This window comes from Hibiscus syriacus, unplaced genomic scaffold (genome assembly GCF_006381635.1).
Source record: "Hibiscus syriacus cultivar Baekdansim isolate YM2019G1 unplaced genomic scaffold, ASM638163v2 tig00006405_pilon, whole genome shotgun sequence".
Classification (NCBI taxonomy): Eukaryota; Viridiplantae; Streptophyta; class Magnoliopsida; order Malvales; family Malvaceae; genus Hibiscus; species Hibiscus syriacus.
In genome coordinates, this window is record NW_024062097.1 from 65,722 (window position 1) to 88,413 (window position 22,692).

General features: G+C 35.1%; 1 protein-coding gene, 1 long non-coding RNA gene and 1 other non-coding gene across 3 annotated transcripts; 1 reads left to right on the top strand and 2 right to left on the bottom strand.

Annotated features, from left to right (window-relative positions):
• Positions 1 to 262: 262 nt before the first annotated feature.
• LOC120200675 lies at positions 263 to 1,417 on the bottom strand. Its single transcript, XR_005523592.1, has 3 exons — positions 1,069 to 1,417; positions 466 to 581; positions 263 to 362 (listed from the first exon to the last, which is right to left on the bottom strand). It is a non-coding gene; the product is annotated as an uncharacterized LOC120200675 (long non-coding RNA).
• A 5,748-nt stretch (positions 1,418 to 7,165) lies between these two features.
• Positions 7,166 to 7,247, top strand: TRNAS-GCU. The gene has a single exon. It is a non-coding gene; the product is annotated as a tRNA-Ser (tRNA).
• Positions 7,248 to 11,566: 4,319 nt separating this feature from the next.
• On the bottom strand, positions 11,567 to 13,322 carry LOC120200677 (transcription factor MYB46-like). The gene is made up of 2 exons (XM_039201449.1): positions 13,015 to 13,322; positions 11,567 to 12,286 (listed from the first exon to the last, which is right to left on the bottom strand). The coding sequence occupies exons 1-2, from the start codon at positions 13,290 to 13,292 to the stop codon at positions 11,638 to 11,640; spliced, it is 927 nt and encodes a 308-aa protein (XP_039057380.1). The 5' UTR covers positions 13,293 to 13,322; the 3' UTR covers positions 11,567 to 11,637.
• Between the last annotated feature and the right edge of the window lie 9,370 nt (positions 13,323 to 22,692).

Genomic DNA, 22,692 nt, shown 5'->3' on the forward strand with positions numbered 1-22,692 from the left:
GCAGCAGAAATGTTTATTAAGTGGAATGGCATAATATATGCATTTGTTTAGTCATGACAAATCCGTACTATAATCACCAGCTAAAACTGCAATCTATTTTGAAGCATCATTGTAACCTCGATGTCTCAAGAGAATGGTTTCATGCAAAAGATAAAAACAAACAGAAATAAATCTACAAGCAGAAAAAATTCAAGATAAAATTAATAAGAGGAAAATGATGAAATCAAAATACAAGAAAGCATCTATATTAGATCATAATCATATTGATAGACAGACCAAAGCTCCAATATCAAAGGCTGATGTCCATAAGCTGCCATCATTCCTTCATAATGTGGATCCATATATGGATTTGATGCACATGCCTGCAAAAGGATTGGGAGAAAACTAGGAATCCTTCAACGAAAAGTACTGAAACAACGAGATCCCTAACTGTACAGAACAGAATCTTGGGCCTCAGGCACTTACAATTGAATGATAAACAAGCTCGAGAAGGGGAGGCTGCGTGAGGCCTTCATCACGCATAACGGGTACAGTAGATGCAACAAACTGCAAATCGTGATGTTCTTGTCCGCCATTTCCAACTGCAAATGAATAGAAGAAAATGATTGGCAACCCATCAACCACCAATCTCTTGTATGAAAAGAATAATCAGTGACAGACGGTAATACCAACATATTAGGTGGCTAAAGCTCTATAGAGAGCACGGAAAATACTTCATAGCACATATTACTTTTACATACGGTCATACAAGTCAAGAGAGACCAAATGTCTTCTAGTATTCTGGAAAACTACAGCATATTTAACTGAACCATTATATTTTTCAGTTAAATACTTTAAACACATTTGACAAGAACTGATGGTTTACATGTAACAGTAGAAACGCTAAACAGAACCTAAAACAATATATAATTTAAACCATCTATAGATCCATGTTCAATCTCGGAAGTCAAGAAATGATGAAGAGTATGACCCAAAACAAACTTCGTAGAGACTTTCCCATTTGTATTACTAACATCATTTTAGTAATTATTTCCTAAAGATATTTACTATAATAAGGATGTGAAATACCTGCCCAAGAGGATGCGGTATTTTGTGTTTCTTTATTAACACCATCCTCTTCATTCAGCCCACCGTTGGATAGTGAATGCCCATCATTTTACCCTGAACCATTAGAGCATTCCATTGAAGATAAATTTAATGAGTTTACTCCTCTCAATCCCGTGGAGATGGAACCATAAACGACATTAGGCCACTTTAGTTCAGAATAAACTGCAGTTGGATGAACACCATGCACCTCAGGTTCTAATTGACTTCCATCTACAGAATTTGATTGCATTCTTCCATAAAAACTCAGATGGAAATTTGTTCTTAGAAAAAGCAAATTATTCTTACTTACGTAATGGCACATGTGAGTAACAGAACAGAACAGAACAGAACAAAGCAAAGCACAATGAAAACACAAAAAGGGAAAGAACTAATCTCCACATTCATCAGAAGAATAAAGCAAAGCTTAGTTTGAAAAGAGAAATGCAAGCACAAAAAGCAATAACACAAAACTTTGACCACATATGTATACAAAATTCTCGACACCCTATAAACTAGTTCCAATCCCACTTTAAAAATTACCCAAAAAAGGCAAAAGAAAAAACAACTGGAAACAAACAGAAATTAAGATGCCAAATAACAAAAGGGGATTAAAATTGAAAAGGACACTTACCCGTTTAACCGTGAAGAAGAGAAACAAAAACTCTAAATTCCGGGGACTTTCCAAGAGAGAAAATCAAAATCAGTAAGAGAGAGAGTCAATCTAGTTTCTGTGCATTTCTCAGTATAATAACACTAAAGAAGAGGTTCATCTATTTCTCTGTTCAACAACAACAACAAAACCCTATTCCCATATGCAATGGGAGTAAGGGGAGGTAGGATAGTAGGTTGTCCCCAACGCCAGGTTGAGAGAAGCTTTCGTGGAAGACCTCCGGCAGTCAGAAAATTAAAAATAAAGATAAAATACAATGCATGCATAATTACATAAATAAATACATAGTTGAACAGTCTTCTTACGCGTCTGAAATGGAAAGTAATCCCTACAAATAAATCCCTGCGAAAAAATCTCTACATATAGACAGAAACGTAAGACATGGCTAAATTTAAAAAGAGAAAGCATGAAGAGAATGATACACAGAAGTCAACGATAGCAAGCTACAAAAGGAATAAAGTCAAATGGGTTAAAACCTAAACTAATGCAACACTACTCCGCTACCCTAGTTCTAAGCCTTCATAAATTCCAATGACAGAAACGTATAAAAAATAGAAGTCATCGAAATTACTACAAAGACATTAAAAAAAGACAGGAATGTTACACCCTATGGTTGTGACCCACACTATTCGGCTACCCTGGTCTTAAGTCTCCATACTTTCCTATCAGAGGTCATGTCCTCGGTAATGGCTAAATCCTTCAAATCAGATCTCAAGCAATCTACCCACTTCCTCCTTGGTCGTCCTCTCCTTCTGGCACCGTCGACTGTAATCAACTCTACCCTGCTGACCGCATCCGACGGTTGTCGCCTAAGGACATGCCCAAACCACTATAGTCTTCCCTCCCTCAATTTTTCGGATACAGACACCACCCCCAAGGACATCCTAATTGTAGAGTTTGGTATCATGTCCCACAGAGTCCTACCACATGACCATCGAAGCATTCTCATTTCTGCGGCTTCCATCCTCCTTACGTGATCCTTCTTGATTGCCCAACATTCTGATCCATACAGCAGCGCTGGTCTTATTGTCATTCTATAAAATTTTCCCTTAAGTTTTAGAGGCACATTCTTGTCACACAAGACTTCAGTAGCAGCCCTCCACTTTAGTCATCCTGCCTTTATACGGTGTGTAACGTCATCATCTACACCCCCATCTTTATGTATCATAGACCCTAGGTACTTGAAACAATCCTTTGAGGGGAGAACGTGTCCTTCTATGCATACTTCTACATATTCATCGTTTTGGTTCCCACTGAAGTTTGAACATAAATACTCTGTCTTTTCAATATTGATCCTTAGACCTTTTACTTCTAAAGCAGTCTTCCAAGTAGCCAGTTTACTATTCAACACAATTTTTGTTTCAGCAACTAGGACAATGTCGTCAGCGAAAAGCATACACCATGGAACACCGTCTGGTGTCGCACAATAGATGTCGTCCATAATCAAGACGAAGATGGAAGAGCTAAGAGATGACCCCTGGTAGAGTCCGATTTCCACCGGGAATGCCTCGGTGTCGCCAACTGTAGTCCTGACGTATGTAGTAGATCTACAGTACATATCACGAATCGCCCGGATATAAGCAGTTGGGATTCGTCTCATTTCCAAGGTCTTCCATATCGTATCGTGGGGAACGCTATCATACGCCTTCTCAAGGTCAATGAACGCCATGTGAAGATCTCTATTTTTTTCTTATATTTCTCCATAAGCCGTCGAAGTAGATGAATCGCCTTCGTAGTAGACCTGCCTGACATAAAGCCAAATTGATTTTCCGAAACCCTAGTAACATGTCTCAACCTAACCTCTATCACCCTTTCCCATAGCTTCATGGTATGACTGTGTAGTTTAATACCTCTGTAGTTATCACAACGTTGGGGATCTCCTTTATTCTTATAGATTGGTATCACCGTAGACTCTCTCTACTCCTCTGGCATATTGGCAGTCTCTAAAATAATATTAAAGATGTTGGTCAACCACTTAGCTCCCTCTTCTCCTAGGGCCAACCACACAGTGATAGGAATTTGATCTGGACAGACAGCTTTGTCCCTCACCATCTTTCTAAAAGCCATTTTGACTTCCTCAATCCTAATCCTACTTGTAGGGCAGTCATTGGTCGTAGTATGATGGTCGGCTGACCCATCAACGGTACTATCTCTACAAGAGAGGCATCGTCATTAAATAAGCCAAGGAAGTAACTACCCCAAACCCTCTTAATATCATGATCTTTCACTAAAAGAACACCATTGTCGTCCTTAATAAACATAATGCTACCTAGATCATTTTTTCCATTCTCCCTGGATTTTGCAAGCCTGAAGATGTCGTTTTGTCCTTCCTTGGTTCTAATCTTTTGTACATTTCCTCGTATGCCTTATCATTTGCTTTAGCCATTGTTTTCTTGGTTTCTGTTTTGCCTCCTTGTATCTTTGTTTAGCTCTCGATCTTTCTTCGTCGTCATTGCATTGTAGAAACTCCTTGAAGCAAATTCGCTTTGTCTTCACCTTAGTTTGGACTTTATCGTTCCACCACCACGATTCTTTATGTTCCTTGACCTTCCCTGTCGACAACCCAAGGGTGTTTTTGCCCACCTCTCTGATGGAATTTGTCATATTTTTCCATAACATATCTGTATTATTTGAGTTTGTAGTTTCAAAACCTGTATGAGACAAAACCTTACTCCTAAAGTCATCTGTTGTCGCTCCATATAAGTTCTTCCAAAGGATCCTAGGTTTACCAAGTTTATCCCTCCTATAAGTGCTCCGCACGTGGCGTACGCGGAACACCAAAACCAACGATCTGTGTTGTGACGCACGTGCCTCTTCAGGGGACACCTTACAGTCAATGCAAGCCCATCGATCCCGATTTTGAACCAGGATGTAGTTGATTTGGTTACAATGTCCCCCGTTATGGAACGTAATCAAGTTCACATCTCTCTTGTTAAAGGAGTTTGTGACCACCATATCGTGTGCAGTAGCAAATTCAAGCAATATACGCCCCTCCTCGTTCCTACTACCAAAACCAAAACCCCCATGAATACCGTCATACCCGTCGATTGCACTACCTATATGGCCATTGAAGTCTCCCCCTATGGAAACTCTTTGGTCCTCTGGAATGCTCCTAAGTACATCATCTAACAAATTCCAGAAGCAACATTTCTCCCCCTCCCCTAGGCCAACATGTGGGGAGTACACTGAAAGGACATTCAACACTTCCGCTTCTATAATAACCTTAATCATCATGATCCTATCATGGTATCTACAAACTTCAACTACATTTTCCTTGAGCCTAGAGGATACCAAGATACCCACCCCATTTCTAGCGTTATCTACGCCTGAATACCACAACTTGTACCCATTACACTCTTTGGCGCGAGCCCTTTTTCACCTATTCTCTTGAATACATGCAAAATCTATTTTCCTATTACTTAGTACGTCGGTTAGCTCCAGCAGCCTAGCATTTAATGTGCCTACATTCAACGTACAAACTCTAAGTATAATCTCCTTGACACCACTCTGTCGAGCCCTCTCCCTATTCGCCCTATGGGCTCTAAAAGAAGGATATGACCTCAAGTAATCATCTATAGCCGAAGCTATGAGGAACTATGAAAAAGGAATCCGAAGAAGACAGAAGATGCACCAATAAAACGCTAGAGATTTGAGGGGTACTAAGAAGCCTAGTTGATTACTAAATAGGATTTTAATTTATATAATACTATTGTTATTATTATTGTTAAAAGCCTAGTGTTAAAAAGGAATAAAATAGAATAATATTGATTTTTATTATTATGCGGGGTAAATATTTATGAATATATTTAATTGCTAAAAGAACCCTTTAAATAAACACGACCGAATTCTATATAGCAACTTCTCACAAATTTTCCCAATAAAACTTTAATATTCAAAAACCTAACCCAACTTATAATTCTTCAGAGAAAATCAAAGCCCCTCAGATAAACAAAATAACTAATAAGAATAAATCACCCAAGTAATAAGAAAGCTATAAAATTTAATCTACCTAAATATCTAAGTTCTAACTTTAATCTACCTAATATCTGCAACTGAAAATAAGTAAATCCGATAAGAATTTATCAATCTAAATGAAAACAGAAACTCCAAAATAACTTAATAACCAACAAGAGGATTTAAAGTGCAAAGCTTGCCAGTTTTTATGCCTTGGCCGATCAAAAGAACATACAGATATGGCTAACAATCAATCAGTATATTTCAATTTCGAACTACTATTATTGGTTCTCGTCAAGGCAAGCAATTTATTTCACTAACTTATAACCAATTTTTTAAACCTAGATTGTAGACAATCATAAACCCAACAATGATCTAACTTTCACAACCAAGCAAACAAAAATGCAACTATTATATGGGAAAGAAGGGATGGTGTTTGAACCTAAGCCGGAAAAGAACCAAAGAATGAAACCGCAAAAAACGAGGACGGAAAGGATGATGAGGACGGCGTTCTCGGCAGATCTAAGACGGGAGATTTCTTTCTCGGCAGCGCATGAAAGAGCGTCAGTTTGGGACGATGTCTGTTTCTCAATTCCCTTTCTAAAATTTTATTTATTTATTGCGTACTTGAACTCTGAGAATTAAGCTTTTGATTGCGTCACCAACTGTTGGGATTCCAGGTTTCGTGGAGCTTTTACCTACACGTGGACCATTTCATAATTTTCCACGTGGTTTCCTTATTGTTGTTACGACAACATTTAAAACTTGAGTTTAAACACGTTATTTATAAAATATTTAAAAATTTAATATCAAATTATTAAAATCTTTTGAAAAGATATCATTTTGTAATTATATTATACTATTAATACATAATAAATCGTCAAAAATTATGTCAATTTAATTTTCATCATTACAGAAACCAACATATGCATGCATAAATTCATCCGCAACCAACCGCACCGGTGCCAATCAAATTAAAACTTTTGAAAATGGCATTGACCTTTCCGTTGAGAGCATTTACTAAACTTGACTAAGAGCAGAAAACCGGTGAAGAGCCGGTTTCCGGTGAAAAAGCGCGTGTACATAGTAATAGTAGAGGCATACGTTATCAAAGACAGAGTAACGGAGCACGAACCGAGTGATCTCCATTGAGAACGGTTATTGTTTCTTGAGACCCGACAAATAAACTTGGTTTATTTTACAAGATAAATATAAAAATAATATTTATTGAATTTTAAGTTTCTTTTATTAAATATCCTTCGTAAAAATTATATTATTTTTATCAAATGAATCACAATCACACAGGATCAGGAAGAATGGATCAAATCAAATGTAAGCTGTCTACTGATAGCCCATGAAATATTATTGAACCGTACAAGCCTTGCAATACAAAATCTGATTTTTTCCATTTTAAATTAAATATAAAGATAATATACGTCAAAATTTAAAACAAGCGACGCTTTGGCCGAGTGGTTAAGGCGTGTGCCTGCTAAGTACATGGGGTTTCTACGCGAGAGTTCAAATCTCTCAGGCGTCGCACTAGTTTTCCCTTAATTTTAATGGCAAATTATGCATCTAGATTTAGTACTAATTTTTTAATTTTTTCCAAAATCATACTAAATTATAAGTTAAAGGATTTTTTTGGACTAATTAATAATATTATATAAGTAGGTGGATCAAATTATATAATACTAAAGTAAATGAGTTAAATTTTATATTTAAACAAAAAATATATTACGATTAAATATATTTAACCTATTAAATTATTAATTAAAATAGAATATTACAAAGTTTTAATATATTAGCAATCCTCCAATAAGGACAATATTTTATTTAATTTTAGTACCTCGCCGTTAAAAACTTTAGTTTTGTTTCATTTTAGTTCCCCTTCAAAATTAAACGCTAAGTTCAAAAAAATATTAAAAGTTTAGATACTAAAACAGATCAAAATTGATAGTTTAGGTACTAAATGTATAATTTACTGTTAGGATTTATGAAGCTCAAAATGACAACAAAAAAGTGACAAGAGGGATGAATTGACAAATTGTATTTAGAAAATAAGAAGAAAGAAAATATAGATAATTTTGCACAACAATTTATAGTGGTTCAACTTCTCAACTAATTCTACATCCATTACTTATGCTCTTCACTTAAGATTTTTCAACAAATCCACTAATTTGTTCTTTCTTTTTCAAGGACAAAGAGATAACCTTTACAAACTCCCTAACTTTTCAAATACTTAGCTAGAACCAAAACTCCTTCTCAAAAAGTAAACAATAAAACTTCTACAAGGTAGGATGTTTACAAATTAAAGCTCACAAATACACAATATTTACAAGAGAATAGAAATAAAGAGTGCAAAGCTCTTCTCTTGTGTTTGATTGATTGTATAGGTGTTCTAACCCTTCTTTAAATGTCTTGAACTTGTATTTATATGTTGAAATAAAGTTGTGGTCGTTTCTAGCCGTTGGGGATGATTTCTAGTCGTTTGGGGATGTTTTCTCTGCAAAAATAAATTGCCCAGTACAGAGGATATCGGTACTTCTATAGGAAGTATCGGTACTATCTTTGTAATATTTAAATAAAACTAGCCGTTGGGCTTGACGGTATTGATACTATCATTCATGGTATCGATACTACTATGTAAAGTAGTATCGGCACCCTTTTAGGTATCGGTACCTATTTTGTATTATGAAATTTGAGCAAGCTGTAGTATCGATACTACCGAGAGAGTATCGATACCATATGAACAATATCAGTATTGTTCATATAATATCGATACTATAAGAACTGTATCAGTACTACGTATGTTAAAAAACTTATTTTTGCTCAAATTTTAGTTTATTAGACTTTGAATTATTTTTGAAAACTTTGAATAAATTCAATTCAAGTTCAAAAATATTTTACCTTAATTTATTATATCAAAATATTATAAAACATGAATAAACATTTATTTTTTATTATTTGAAAATTCCACAAATAGCGAAAAGCCTTTAAAGCAGGCAATTATTAAACGGTCAGCCTACTTTTAAGCACCGTCGCTTTCCATGATTAAATAGAAAACAACCATCCATTACTATTACTTGATCAAATTATAGTCCTGCCCTTATCGGAGGATTGCTAATATATTGAAATTTTGTAATTTTCGATTTGAATTAATAATTTAATAAATTAAATATGTTTAATCGCAATATATTTTTGTTTAAATATAAAATTTAGGTCATTTACTTCAATCTTATATCATTTGATCCGCCTACTTATCTAATACAATTAATTAGTCTAAAAAATAAATCCTTTAACTATTTTGATTAAAATACTAACAAATTTTTCTTTAAAAGTATGTTTTTCTAACTTATCATGATGGCATTGGTTTTTTTAAACGTGTGAGTGTTAATAAAAATAATTAACATTATTTAAGTAATAACGTTATAAAATAGAAGCCCCAAATTATATTAAATCGAAGTATCGAGGTCAAATCCAAAATTTTAGCATGGTTGAAGGACCACAGTCATAATTTGACCTTCATCACTCCTCCAAATTAAATAACAATAAACTCAAATCACAATGAAGTTAGTTAATAATTAATGAAAGGAAAATATAAATATATATGGCCACCCCTTTCCCTTTTATTAATCTTCAAGTCATTGTGTTGCTTAATAGTTACTTCTTTGCACCATCCTCCAATTTTAATTCATTTCCAATCCAAGATTTTAATTTATAGATATGGACATCTCAACCATTAAAGACTAATTTAAGTGTTTTACATAGTATACCAAAATCTTCGTCGAACATAGGCCTATCGTCGGTGTTGGAAAGACCAGATCTCTTATCTTGATCAACGACCAACAAGCATTAAAAACGTAAGATCAGAGGCGGTTTGTGCTCTGGATAACCTCATGCTAACATACGTAACTATGGTCTATGACGAAGAAACAAACACGAAACAAAGCCCAACTACAAGTGTAGTAAATCCCTTATCGAGAGGAGAGAAACCATCATATGCATCAATGGCAGCCAAAAACACACCATCAAATCCTAGGGACAAACTCAGCTTCGACCTTGATGTAGGAGAAGTGATAGTTCTAGAAGAATATTGCCTGATTGATGATTCTGGTTCGTTCCCCACAATCAAGTTCTCTGAGAGAGTACATGATTAAATAGATAAAAGTATGAGAAGCACAGTGATAGTTAACCTCCTTAGCCAAACAATCATATATAAAACCTTTCCTTACACTTATTTTTGTCTAAAGATTTATATTGAATTTTGATCTTATTTTATTATTTTAGTGTTATGTAATATAGTTCTAAATATATATATATATAATTTTTAAAATATATTATATATTTGTGGAGATGAATAGCTTGACATAAGCCATCTTTAAAGATTTTCAGCTTTAAAAGACTTTCGGAGTAAATTACAACCTTAGTCTTTCTTCAATTATACTCAAATAAAAAATATCATTTTGTATCCTCTTAGGCTCAATCCAAGCCCAAATCATATTATGATTGGACAAAAACTTCTTGTAAGTCTAATGGGTTTATTTAACTCTCTCGGGTCAGCCCAAAAATGCTAACCCAGAAATCGGGGCATTACATGGTGAACAGTCAGTTGCACTCCTGTGAGGTGCTGAAGAAAGACTGGATCGTTAGAGTTCACTATATTCAGAGAGAAGGCAACCAGATCGCAGATAATCTTGCCAAACTAGCAACCTTGCGGACATAGTGGTCCACTTAGGGATAGTAATTTAACTTAAATCTAACGAGTTTTGACCAGTTAATCTTTTTTAAAAAAATCGAATTCGAGTCGAATCAGATTTTTTAAAGGACGAGATTAGGTCAAGTTAGGTCGCGTTCGCGTTCAGATTTTAAATATTGAGACATCAATTGAGACTTATTGTATTGCATTCAATTTTGTTAGTTTTGACGTCCACGTCAAATTAATCTTATGATTACACAAGCTTCTATTCATTTTTCCTTGTGCTTTAGTTGTCCATGAATACATATATGCTTTCTGGATAAATAAAATTATATATTTATTTTAATTAATTCAAATAAAATATTAGAATTTGTAATTTGAATTCTGTCTAACAAAGTTTAAAAAGTTCGCACTAGGTGAAAATAAGTTAAAAGAAAAAAATTAAATCGAACTTTTAGGAATTTTTTTGAGTAATTAGAATATATTTAAAATCTTTATTAACAATTAACAATACAATCCGTCAATCCCTATCTATTCAAACCCAAGACCTTTAGAAAGAACAACACCCCCTCAATCATTGATGTCATTCCAGTTAATGAAGTATCTAAGTTTAGAATTTTATGTAGTCGCGATAATTCTATTATTTTATATTTTAATGTATATTTATATATTCTTTTCTTTCTTATTATTTTATAATCATCTATTTACTTCTATAATTAATCCAAATAAATTAACACCTGAACATGCCAACTACGTTACTTTAGAAATGAAATACTGCATTTATTCATGACACTGTTTAAATGGCTTATTTAATACATTTCGAATCAAATCAAAATACACTTATTGTTGATAATAAAAGAATTACTTTCACAACACATTTATAATATAAATAGTAGCCGTAATATTTGGTGTGGACGAGATCTACATTTTAAAAATCTCAGAATTTCTATATTATTATTTGCAGATGTAATTTGATATTATGATTGACTTTAAAAATAATTAGGAGACTATTATTATATTGAATTGCAACAGTAATTTAATACTTTCCCACCATTATTCCAGACTTAGCTATCCTACAACCTTGTACAAATGTTTTCAAAAAAAAAAAAAAAACTACTGGTTTGTAAGTATTGACGGAATCTAGGATTTTTGTAGTTTTCTTCACTATCAAAGAGACAGGGTTTAAGGTTTGGAAATGGATTCTAGGGTTTTAATTTCTTGACCTGCGTGTTTAATAATTCAAATTTTTTAAGTCGAGAAATGGAAAGGAAGAAACATCTTTCATCAAGTCCTCTAAATCCCATTCTCCAACTTTAAGCTCCTCTCCTAACCAAAAATTCCCCATGGCCGGGCTGGCCGTAATGTTCTCTGATTTGATACTAAAAGGGTTGTTGTTAATGTTGTTGTTGGTGGTGGTCACGGCGGTGGTGATGATGTCGCTATCAAATGTGTTTTCGGCTTTACGTCTTTCTCCAACGTTTTCTAAAGGAGGGATATATAGTTCCTCCACATTGTCGACGTTATCGAATATCTCGTTTTCGCCGTAGAAACAATCGAGACTTGTACCGACCTGTGTCCCAAAGTATCCGGTGGTGGCACCGAACACAGCTCCAGTGGGATTCAAGACTGTGGATTGCAAAGAAGAGTTGGACAAAGTCGACGATAAATCGATGTACATGGGCAGAACCCGTTGTTCCACCACTGACGTGAACCCGCCGACGGCCTTGGAATCATTGTTAGGGTTCGACGTCCATGGATCGCTTGCGTTCTGTGAGGAGGAGGAGGACGATTTCTTGATCCTTTTCTTTTTCGTTGAATTCCAAAAGTTCTTGATTTCATTGTCGGTACGACCAGGGAGGCGAGCCGCAATTTGAGACCACCTTCGAAACAACAAAGATGGGAAACAAGGGTCAATGTTTTTCATGCATAAAATGCATGGATGCTTTAGTGCTAAACAAGCCGGAAAGCATTAATTATTTAATTTTAGGGTTTGAGTATCTTCAACTCAAACGGTTGGTATATAGGGCTGGAGTATCTTTCAAGCAATTAACCAAACAAGGATGTCTCTTATCTGCTACTTCTCATTTGTGATTCTGAAATCACAAAATTAGAGGGACCAAAATTGAAGTATAGGAATTTGAATAAAGGGACCAAAATTGTAGTTAACCTTTAAAAGAGTTGAAAAGGAGTTTTGCTTTATGTATCCTTTCCGACATGAGATGAGGGGATTATAATGATGAAGATGACTATGCTCAAAAGCTCTTATCTTGTCAATGGAATCATAAACAGGGTTGAAAGGCATTGCCTAATGAAGAAAGCAATTAGACCATTTCTATTCAATTATCATTGCTATAATGATTACTCCAGAACAGCATGTATCACACTCATTCAACTTTGGTCAAATTATGATTCTAACCCCCCCCCCCTGTCTCTCTATGGTTATAAATTCATTGTTTAGTCAAAATAGTTAACACCGTTAACTATTCCGCTTAAAATGCCGAACGTAAACGGACCAAAACCAGAATTTGACCAAGTTACTGTTCTTCTAAAGTTAATATGGAAAACAAAGGGGAAAGGAATGCATGCAGGATAGGGATGAAGGGCAGACCTGTTGCCGAGAATGGAATGCAAATGGACTATAAGCTCTTCTTCCGGCGGCGATATGGCGCCTCGTTTGAGATCTGGTCTCAGGTAATTGATCCAACGGAGACGGCAGCTCTTGCCACACCTTTGCAGGCCAGCATTTCTGGCTACATCGCTCCAACAACCTTGGCCATTGGTTAACATATAGTTGATGAGCTTGTCATCTTCCTCCGGTGACCACAACCCTTTCCTAAGCTTGTTAGTAGTAGCAGTTGCACCACCATTGCTAGGCTTCCTCATCATGGAAATCAAATACCCTAAAGAGAGGGTTTTGTGAAGTGCGTTATGTAGTGTTTGTGGGTTTTTCCATTTGTTGATAACTAACAAGGTTTTGTGAAATGGGTTTTATAAAGTGAAAGAGAAAGTGTTAGGAGAGGAGGGTTCATGGTGGTGATGATGACGATGATGGTTGTGTGGGGTTTGCTTAGAATTTTGGAAAGATACAAAGGGCAAAAAACAGTTGGTTGATGGGTCTAAGTAGTAAACGGTTTGGAAGGGGACTTTGAGAGAGATAAATATGGATATATATATATATATATTAATTAGAATTTAATTATAATTAAGAGGTTGGTTCAACAAGCAGTTTTATATCGCGTAAGTAAAATTTTGGGTTCAAGTTCTTGAGTATATAGAAAATTCCTATCGGAAAACTCACCCATCAAAATTAGGTGTGCGACGTGAATTTATCCGATAAATTAGGACGAAACCTTGAATTCGGGAGGAGAATTAAAAAAGTTATTTATAATTTTGTAAAGAAATGATATAATAAAAACGGTTGTGGACTTATTATTTCTATTACATATAAATCTTTGTATTTGCTTCTAATTCACATAATCATCTTTTCAACATCTAACGAGCCCACACTTGCATTTGAAGCTATAGATATGGGCATGGTTACTTGTCGTGACCGTTCTTCTTCCGTGTGGGTCTGAAATTGGGCTTAACTTAATTTTGATGTGACAGAGCCGCCACCGATCATTTAAAACTAGGTTGATCGGATTCCCTTTTACCTGATCTACGTGATTACCAGAATTGAATTCGAGATCGATTACAGTCAGGGAACGATTAGCACCCCTATACTGCCCTTTCGGTACTAATTTAATTTATCGGTCGTCTTAATTGTGAAAATTAAAAGTTAAATTAAATTTACAAGTTCGATCCGAATCACTTACCCCTTTGACAAATTTAAAATTGCCCTAAAAAATAAAATTAATATTAGGCCATAAGAAGAATAAATAAAGTAAAATTGAAAAGAATTAAAGTTAGAGTTAAAATAAAAATAGATTTAAAAACAAATAAAAAGAAATTGATAATATTCAAATAAATAAAAGACATACAAGAAAATTAAAGTTCAAGGATTGTACCGGAAAGAATAAAGAGAGTCGAGGCTTAAATTGAAATTAATTAGATATTGTAGTGAGAAAAACCAAAAGTTGGGGGGCTAATTTGCACAAATATAAAAATATAAGCAAAGATTAAATTGACTATATTATAATTTGAGGACAAAATTGCATATGGTGACCAAAATGAATTACGTTTAAAACAAGGAGGACTGCGGAAAGGATTTAGAAATCTAATAATTACATCTTAGTCATTCTTATAAATACCCCCATTTAAACCCAAAATTCATTTCTATCACATTTCAACAAACACTCCCCCTCTCCTCTCTTCAAACGCTCTCAATCCCCGGTCGAACAGTCGACCCTCACCGACATAGCTCCATCGTCGCTCCGCCGCTCCGGCCACCACCATCGGTGGCCAGAATCTTGAAAACCTTACATAGAATGTTCTTCTCACCATCCCCATGCCGAAACTGAACTCTAAATCCCCTAAATATCTCCTAAACGATGTAGATCTAAGGTGAAATGTTCGATTTTACCTTTTTCGACGTGCCTTTTCAACTTCCGGTGGCCAATTCCTTCATGAGCCAAGACTAACGCTGCTTTTATATTCCTTTTACTTATGTGAATGCTTTGCTTGATTTTGATTTTTATGGTATGTTCTCAGTTTTTTCATATCCTTAGCTGCTATGTTGTTTTTCGTGGTATGTTTGTGGTGTTTGGCTCTGTTGCTTGGTTTATTTGGGTTGTTTTAACGATTTTGTGGCTCCGATCGTTGTTGTTGTTTTCATGTCTTTGGTGTGCTCATTGGAGGTATTTATATAGCTTATTCGAGTCTGTTGCTGATCTTGAAGGGGTTATTCCCCTCGTTTTCGTCTTATTCGGGCTTACCATCGTTCACATAGCCGAGAATCCCGGGATGGTGCAGTCCTGGTTTTCTCGGCCTGTCAGTTCTCTTTGATTGGGACCTTGGCTGTGATTGTTGCATGACTGTTGGATTGGGTTAAATCCAATGGTCCGGATTTGATTGCGCAACCATGCATCTCTTTAGGTTTCGCAACCCTTGATTTACTTCAATCTTGGTCGTTCGTTCGTGTTTTGATCGTATGGCTCATGTCTGTGCAATGCTATAGCTAAATGTGAAACCTAATTGGGTTAGGACTAGGTCATGCCCCTTACCCGATTGGGCTTCTGTTGAACCCGATTTTGGACTCTTTTGAGCCTAAGAAAAAAAAAGGAAAATAATATTAAAAATAATAAATAAATAAATTAAATATTATGTAATAATAATAAAAACTATATAAAACGTGTTTTCAAAAATTATGTTTTAAAAAAAAATCATTTTTTTAGAAAATATTATAGACTATATGTTTTAAAAACTATATTATATTTGTTTTCAAAAAGCGTTTTCAAAATTATATATTATGTGTTTTTTTAAAATATTTTTTAAAAAAAACTATATATTATATATGTTTTCAAAAATGTTTTTAAAAACAATGTTTTCAAAACTATATATTATATATAGTTTCAAAAAATATTTTCCAAAACTATATATTATATACATTTTCAAAAAATGTTTTCCAAAACTATATATTATATATATTTTCAAAAAATGTTTTCAAAACTATATATTATATACATTTTCAAGTTTCAAAACTATATATTATATATGTTATATATATTGAATAAAACCCCAGACGAAATGAGTGACTATAACTGCCTCTCTTTGCCCATTATCGTACAACGAAAATGGGACAAAGATAAAAAAAATTCGTTCGGTGCATATGGGCTTGGAAACAAGCATGTTCATGTGAAGATTGTTGACTTCTGAAATCCAACTCAATGTTGTCGTTGAATCTTTATCAACTACACTCTGCTGTGGAGTTGAGAATAAAAAGAGGACGGCTCCCTATTGTTGAGCTGTACTACAGGTGACTCTTGAGATGTCTTTGAACATGATATCCTTCATTTTGAAGTTGAAATTGTATTTTGAAATTTGAATCGGAAGGTGGCTTCTTGTTGCAAAATCGTAGTTATCGCGGCCGTCTTTCGGTTGGGCCCAGAATTGGGCTTCGACTTGAAATGAATTGGTTTAGAGTCGCCACCGACCATTTTAAAACCATTTAGGTAGGTCGACAACATCTTACCTGATTTGCATCTTATCAGAAATGTGTGGGTCCGGGAGTCGGTTACAGTCAAGGAAGGATTAGCCCCTTGGTACTGCCCTTTCGGTACCAATTTATTTGTCGGTTGTCTTAATTGCGAAAAATTAAAAAAATTTAAATTAAAATTTAAAGATTCAATTCGAATTGCTTACCTCTGACCGATTGAAATTACTATTGGAAAAATAAAAAATATGTTAGACTGTAAAATAAAAGAAATATCGAGGGAAAAATTAATTAAATAAAAAGGAAAATAAAATAAAAAAATAAATCAAATAAGGGGGAAAATAAAAATAAAAAAGTTATCTATAAAAAATGTTAAAAGAAAATCGTAACAAAAGACAAAAATATTAAATTTAATAAATAAATAAATAATAATAATAAAAATGTTAAGAGAGAAAAAATAAAAACAAAATAAAAAAGTGAAAAAATAAAATAAAAAGTGTTAAAATTAAAAATAAATAAATATGAGTAAATTAGAGACCCAATAAATAAGGGGACATAAAAAATAATCACAAATAACTTTCATAGAGTAAAATAAAATAAATAAAAAATATGGAGGACTAAAGAAAGATTTACCCAAAATATATGAAGGACCATAGGGAGAATTTATCCCCAAAGTCCAAAAACATGTGGGTTAGTTGGTTTCCTGCAAAAGCAAAAATAACAAAAACTTTTTAATTCATTTGCATTTCCCATAAACTTTCTCTGTTCCCTTTCTTATACGTTCAACTCTCTATTGTTTCCAGTCACGACCGCCAATCAACCGGCCACCATCGTGATTGGCCATCGATGACACCAAATGACAACGGGTGACTCGTATCGGTCCTCTAGGTCCAAATCGGGTTTTTTTTCTTAAAAGAGATTTCGTTTCCAACGAAAAAGTCGAAAATCGTTTGACTTCTCTTGCTCCGATCTGTCGCCTTCTACGTTGGATTGTCAAAATTTCCAGGTATGTCTTTTTCTGGTCTTTCCTTACCTTCTTAACCATTCGGATCTACCAAGGAAGTCCTCCAACTATTGTGGACGCCGGTGGCTGAAACTACAAAGCCTCTGTTTTTATTTTTTACGCTCTCTTCCTCTAACTCTTCTTATTCTATTTTGCATGTTTGTTGTGGTTACTACTTCTATCAGATTTTATTCAAGCTATCAAGATGTATGTAAAAAAGCATGAAACAAAAGGGAAGCTTTTAACTAAAAGAAACTCTTTTATTGACTTTGATGATTGAGTTACAATGACTGTGGATTTCTCTAATAATCCTTGTCCCCTTTTATTGTGTACTTTACATTTATTTATAGTCTAACACATGCTATTTTTAGCTAGAGTCTATTCGAACTAGAAGACTCAATTGTGGGTTGTTGGTATCCCACGAGTACACGTCGAAAAACTCGGTTGCGTGAGCGGCTAGGACGAGGAATGCGGGTTGGAAAGTTGATGAATATTTTGAAAAAAAACAAACCCTAATATATTCTTGGGTTTCAAACCGGTTCACGGGTCCTGAACCCGGGTTCGTGTCTTGGGCACTGTTGGGTCACTGAACTTGTAAACGGGATAGCTTCTGGGCTACTGGATTTTCTTTGTAATGGACCTGTAATGTGTAAATAAATAAAATAATAAATATATATATATTTATATGTTAAATATACTATATAAAAATATTATAAATGTATAATGACGAAATATTGTGTTTACAGCTGCCTCTTTGCCTTTTTTGTGGAACGAAAAATAGGACAAAGATAAAAGGACACAAATTTTCGTTCGATTGAGTTGAAAATTGATTTAAATTAAGAATAACTCCTGTCGAGTTGAGTTACGGATGAATCTTCCGTCGCGAAGTCGAGTCCATCTTGAAATGATATGGGATTGAAGCCGTAGTTCGGAATTTGAATCGGAATGTGGCTTCTCGTCACCAAATTGTGGTCAACTTCGATCTTCTTCTCGGTTTAAAGACCTTGGTTTAAAATTGATTGGAAAGTAATTCTTTGATTCCACCCTGTGGTTGATAGGCCCTCGAGCTGAATGAAATGAACTCGAAAGGTCTTTTGTTGATAGATAGCTTTTCTCGATTGAAGCTGTGCTACCGGAAAACAGTTTCTTGTCACTAGACATGGCTAACCCAGTCATCTTCTCGACTTGAAAACCTCGGCTACCACCGGAAAGTAGTGTGATTGATGTGTCATCGAGCTGAATGGAATCAAACTCGATAATTTTATTGACAGATAACCCTTCTTGCCTTGAGTTATGCTGTAAATGATGTGCCTTTGAGCTGAGTGTAATCGAACTCGCAGGTCTTTTATTGGTAGATAGCCTTTCTTTCCTTGAGCTAAGTTGTAAATGACGTGCCTTTGAGCTGAATTTAATCGAACTCGAAGGTCTTTTGTTGGCAGATAACCCTTCTAGCCTTGAGTTATGCTACAAATAATGTGCCATGGAGTTGAGCGTAGTGAACTAAGATATTTGGTTAGCAGATAACCCTTTTTGCCTTGAGCTATACTGCAAGTGATGTGCCTTGGAGCTGAGCGTAGTCGAACTCGAAGTCTTTTATTGGCAAATAACCCTTCTTGCCTTGAGCTATGTTGCAAATGATGTGCCTTGGAGCTGAGCGTTTTGTTGAAAATAACCCTTATTTCCTTGAGCTATATTACAAATGATGCCTTTGAGCTGAGTGTAATCAAACTCGAAGGTCTTTATTGACAGATAACCCTTTTAGCCTTGAGTTATGCTGTAAATGATGTGCCTTTGAGCTGAGCGTAGTCGAACTCGAAGGTCTTTTGTTGGCAGATAACCCTTTTCGCCTTGAGTTATACTGCAAATGTTATTCCTTTGAGTTGAGCATAGTCGAACTTTAAGGTCTTTGGTTGGTAGATAACCCTTCTAGTCTTGAGTTATACTGTAAATGATATGCCTTTCAGCTGAGCGTAGTCGAACTCGAATGTCTTTTGTTTGCAAATAGCCCTTCTTGCCTTGAGCTATGTTATAAATGATGTGCCTTGGAGCTGAGCGTAGTCAAACTCGAAGGTCTTTTTTGGCAGATAACCCTTCTAGCCTTGAGTTATGCTGCAAATGATTTCTTTAAAAAATGGCTTCCCTTCACGGGTCTAAGCCAATCATAATTCTTCAAGTGGTTCATTTAAGCGGGTCTGAACCAAGTAATATGATTTTTGGATGACCCCCTTCACGGGAAATCCCACTGATAAATTCTGTCAGCCGGATATCTTCCATTGTGGAATTGAAATCTGGCTTGAAAATGTTAACTGGAAACCTGCTACTCATTATTGAGTTAAGGTGAACTAGATTCATTCTGAATTGGCTTTGAACCCATCTGAAATTGATTATGAGATCTGTAGATATGTCAAGTCGGTTGAGGTGTAGCTTCTCACTGCTGAGTTAAGCAACCACCATCGATTTTAAAGGAGCTTTCAAATTGAGTATCTTTCATCTTGAAGTCGAAACTTGATTCTGAAAGCTGCAAAAAATTATGCATATGGAAAATGATAAGTGTAATACTCTTAGTATGTCTAAGATGCATGCAATATGAATTAGTCTTAGACGGAGTCTCGTGCTTTGTCTGCCGATCTAATCCTTTGAATCGATCATGCCCATTTTCTTGTCGGGTTATAGCCTTTCACATTTGAGATTGTCCTGTTTGAAAATGTTTTTTCCTTTCTCTTATTTAGGAGAGAAAAAAGGATATGAAAATAGAAGAATTCTGTAAAACATTGCCCCTTAATTCAGGCTCGCAATCAAATTGAATCAAATTATAAACACGAGTTCAAAGAATATAAAGGAATCAATAGCTCTTTTAATGCTTTCAGAGTTATAGCTCTTTGAAAAATATTCAAGGGGATGAGTTGGCTTTAGGTTGACCTAAGGTTTCAGCCATAAAAATGTCATTTTTTTTGTCGTTGCAATATGTTTTTTCTTTGGCTTGGCATTTTTAATTGGATGCAGACAAAATGACAACTGCATGATCATTTACTAGAGCTTATATTTCGGTCCTCTGAAATCTTCCATTTGTTCAAGCTTGTAGGCTTCTCTAACAAAGACAATGCAGAAATATCGGTCTAAAAATGAAATTCTTGAGTGCTCGTGTGAATTTGACTATAACATGTGTTCTTTCACTCCCTCAGTCTATCTTTATCGAAACTCCTTATTTAAATTTGTCATTGTCTGGCTAGCTGAATCTATAAAGCCGGGGTGTTTAACCAATTGCACTAGAGGGACAGCTTAATATCATTGTATAGATATTATATTCTCCTTTATCAGGCTAGCTGAATATTATCCATAAAGCCGAGGCGTTTAACCAATTGATCTAGAGGGACAACTCAAGCTTTATTGTATATTATAATCACCTTTATCAGGCTAACTGAATTTTATCCATAAAGTGGGCGTTTAACCAATTGCTTTAGAGGGATATCAAGCTTTATTGTATATATATATATTATTATAATATGGGTATACAGATCCAATTTCTTAAGTTTATCAAGAAGAACCTGTTATAGTCTAGGTGTTGTTGAAAGTCAAGGAATCTCATCTTTAGAGTTCAATTTCCAAACAACTGACCTAAACTAGATTCACCTACTCGACTATTCCATCTGTGAAGATCATTATCATCACTGAACGTTTAAACAAAAAGTATAGAAATGTCATATGCAAAAGATGCCCCATGTTGTCCGCACCATGCACATCTAAATACCAAGCCTCTTTTCATTCTTTTATGAGAGGAGAAGGCTACATCAGTTCTTGTAAGGGAAATGTATGGTGTTCGGGCCTTTCGGGGTAAAGTCCTTGTTTTGTTACTTTGCCAAATATCTGTAACTCTGAATCATTTACAGAGTTTTTAATTCAGTTGATATTCAAAGAATTGCAAGTTTGCAAGTTTGATTCGTTGCTCGTCATCTTTAAAGTAACATAAATTTATTCAAATGTCTTTACAAAAAACTTGAGAAAAGATGGAAAAAAATAATTCAAACAAAATGTCTCAAATGATGAAATGATCTTCTTCACTTGGATGCCCCCAAGTTGTTGAAGTTGATCTAGTTCTGGTTACGCATCTTCTGCAAGATTCTCTTGAATGCGTAACAGTTCTCAATAGTGTGCCCTGGGACACCGCCGTGATATTCACAATGAGCATTCTCATCATACCACTTGGGGTATGGGGGCTTCATAGGTTCCACCAAATATGGTGACACTACGTGGGTGTCAAAACGTTGTTGGTAAAGCTCTTTGTAGGTCATGAGAATAGGATCGGATGAGACATGTGAATGTAATAAAAAAGAGAAAAATAATGCGAATGTAAAGAAATGAAAATAACAAAATGCAAAATATGCATAATGCATGCAATGTTCGAGGAATTGATCCAAAAATCCTTATTGGGGACAAAAGTGTTACGTCTTTAAGAGACAAAAAACATTTTGATGGTATAGATCCCAAACAGCCTCTGACAAGTTGATTCGTCTTCTGTCTTTTATCTGTCACCGGTTGAATACCCTGTCGAACCATCCCGGCTTCTTAGGCTAAACTGTGCAAGTGACGAGCTGCTTGCTCCAAAAAGTTTCAGATGACTACATTTCCGGCTTTCACTCTCTGCTGAGCTCGTTCTTAACGAAAGTGCCATTGGAGCCTTCCATGGATAGGAACTATACGACATTTATCTGTTTGTTTCTTGAATTCGTCAATAATGGTCTCCAGTTTAGTTAGGGTTTCACCATCTCGTTCTTGTTATCTTTGAAGGGACTCTCTAGGTTAAAGATTTTTCATTTTATCCCTACAACCTTTGCCATCTCGAAAAAGTCAACTTTTGGTGTGCATAGTGTAAATCCTGGTCCATCCTAGGTATTATTTAACTATAGCTGGATTTTTGAGCTTTTCATATCTTGTATTATAACCCCTTTATCCATTAATACGAATTATTTACGTTTAACAAACACGTTTTTGGTGGATCAACACCTCTTTTGAACGATGATGCAAAAGATGAAAAGAGAATAAAAATGAAAAGAGTTAGTGAGGTAAGATAAAAAAAAGTGACCATGAAAATAAAAGTCCTACCCCACATGCTTATTATTCCTACCCGGACATGATCTCTATCCCGCAAGTTGATTTTGAACAAGACCTAACCGCATAAATTTCTAGTTCACATG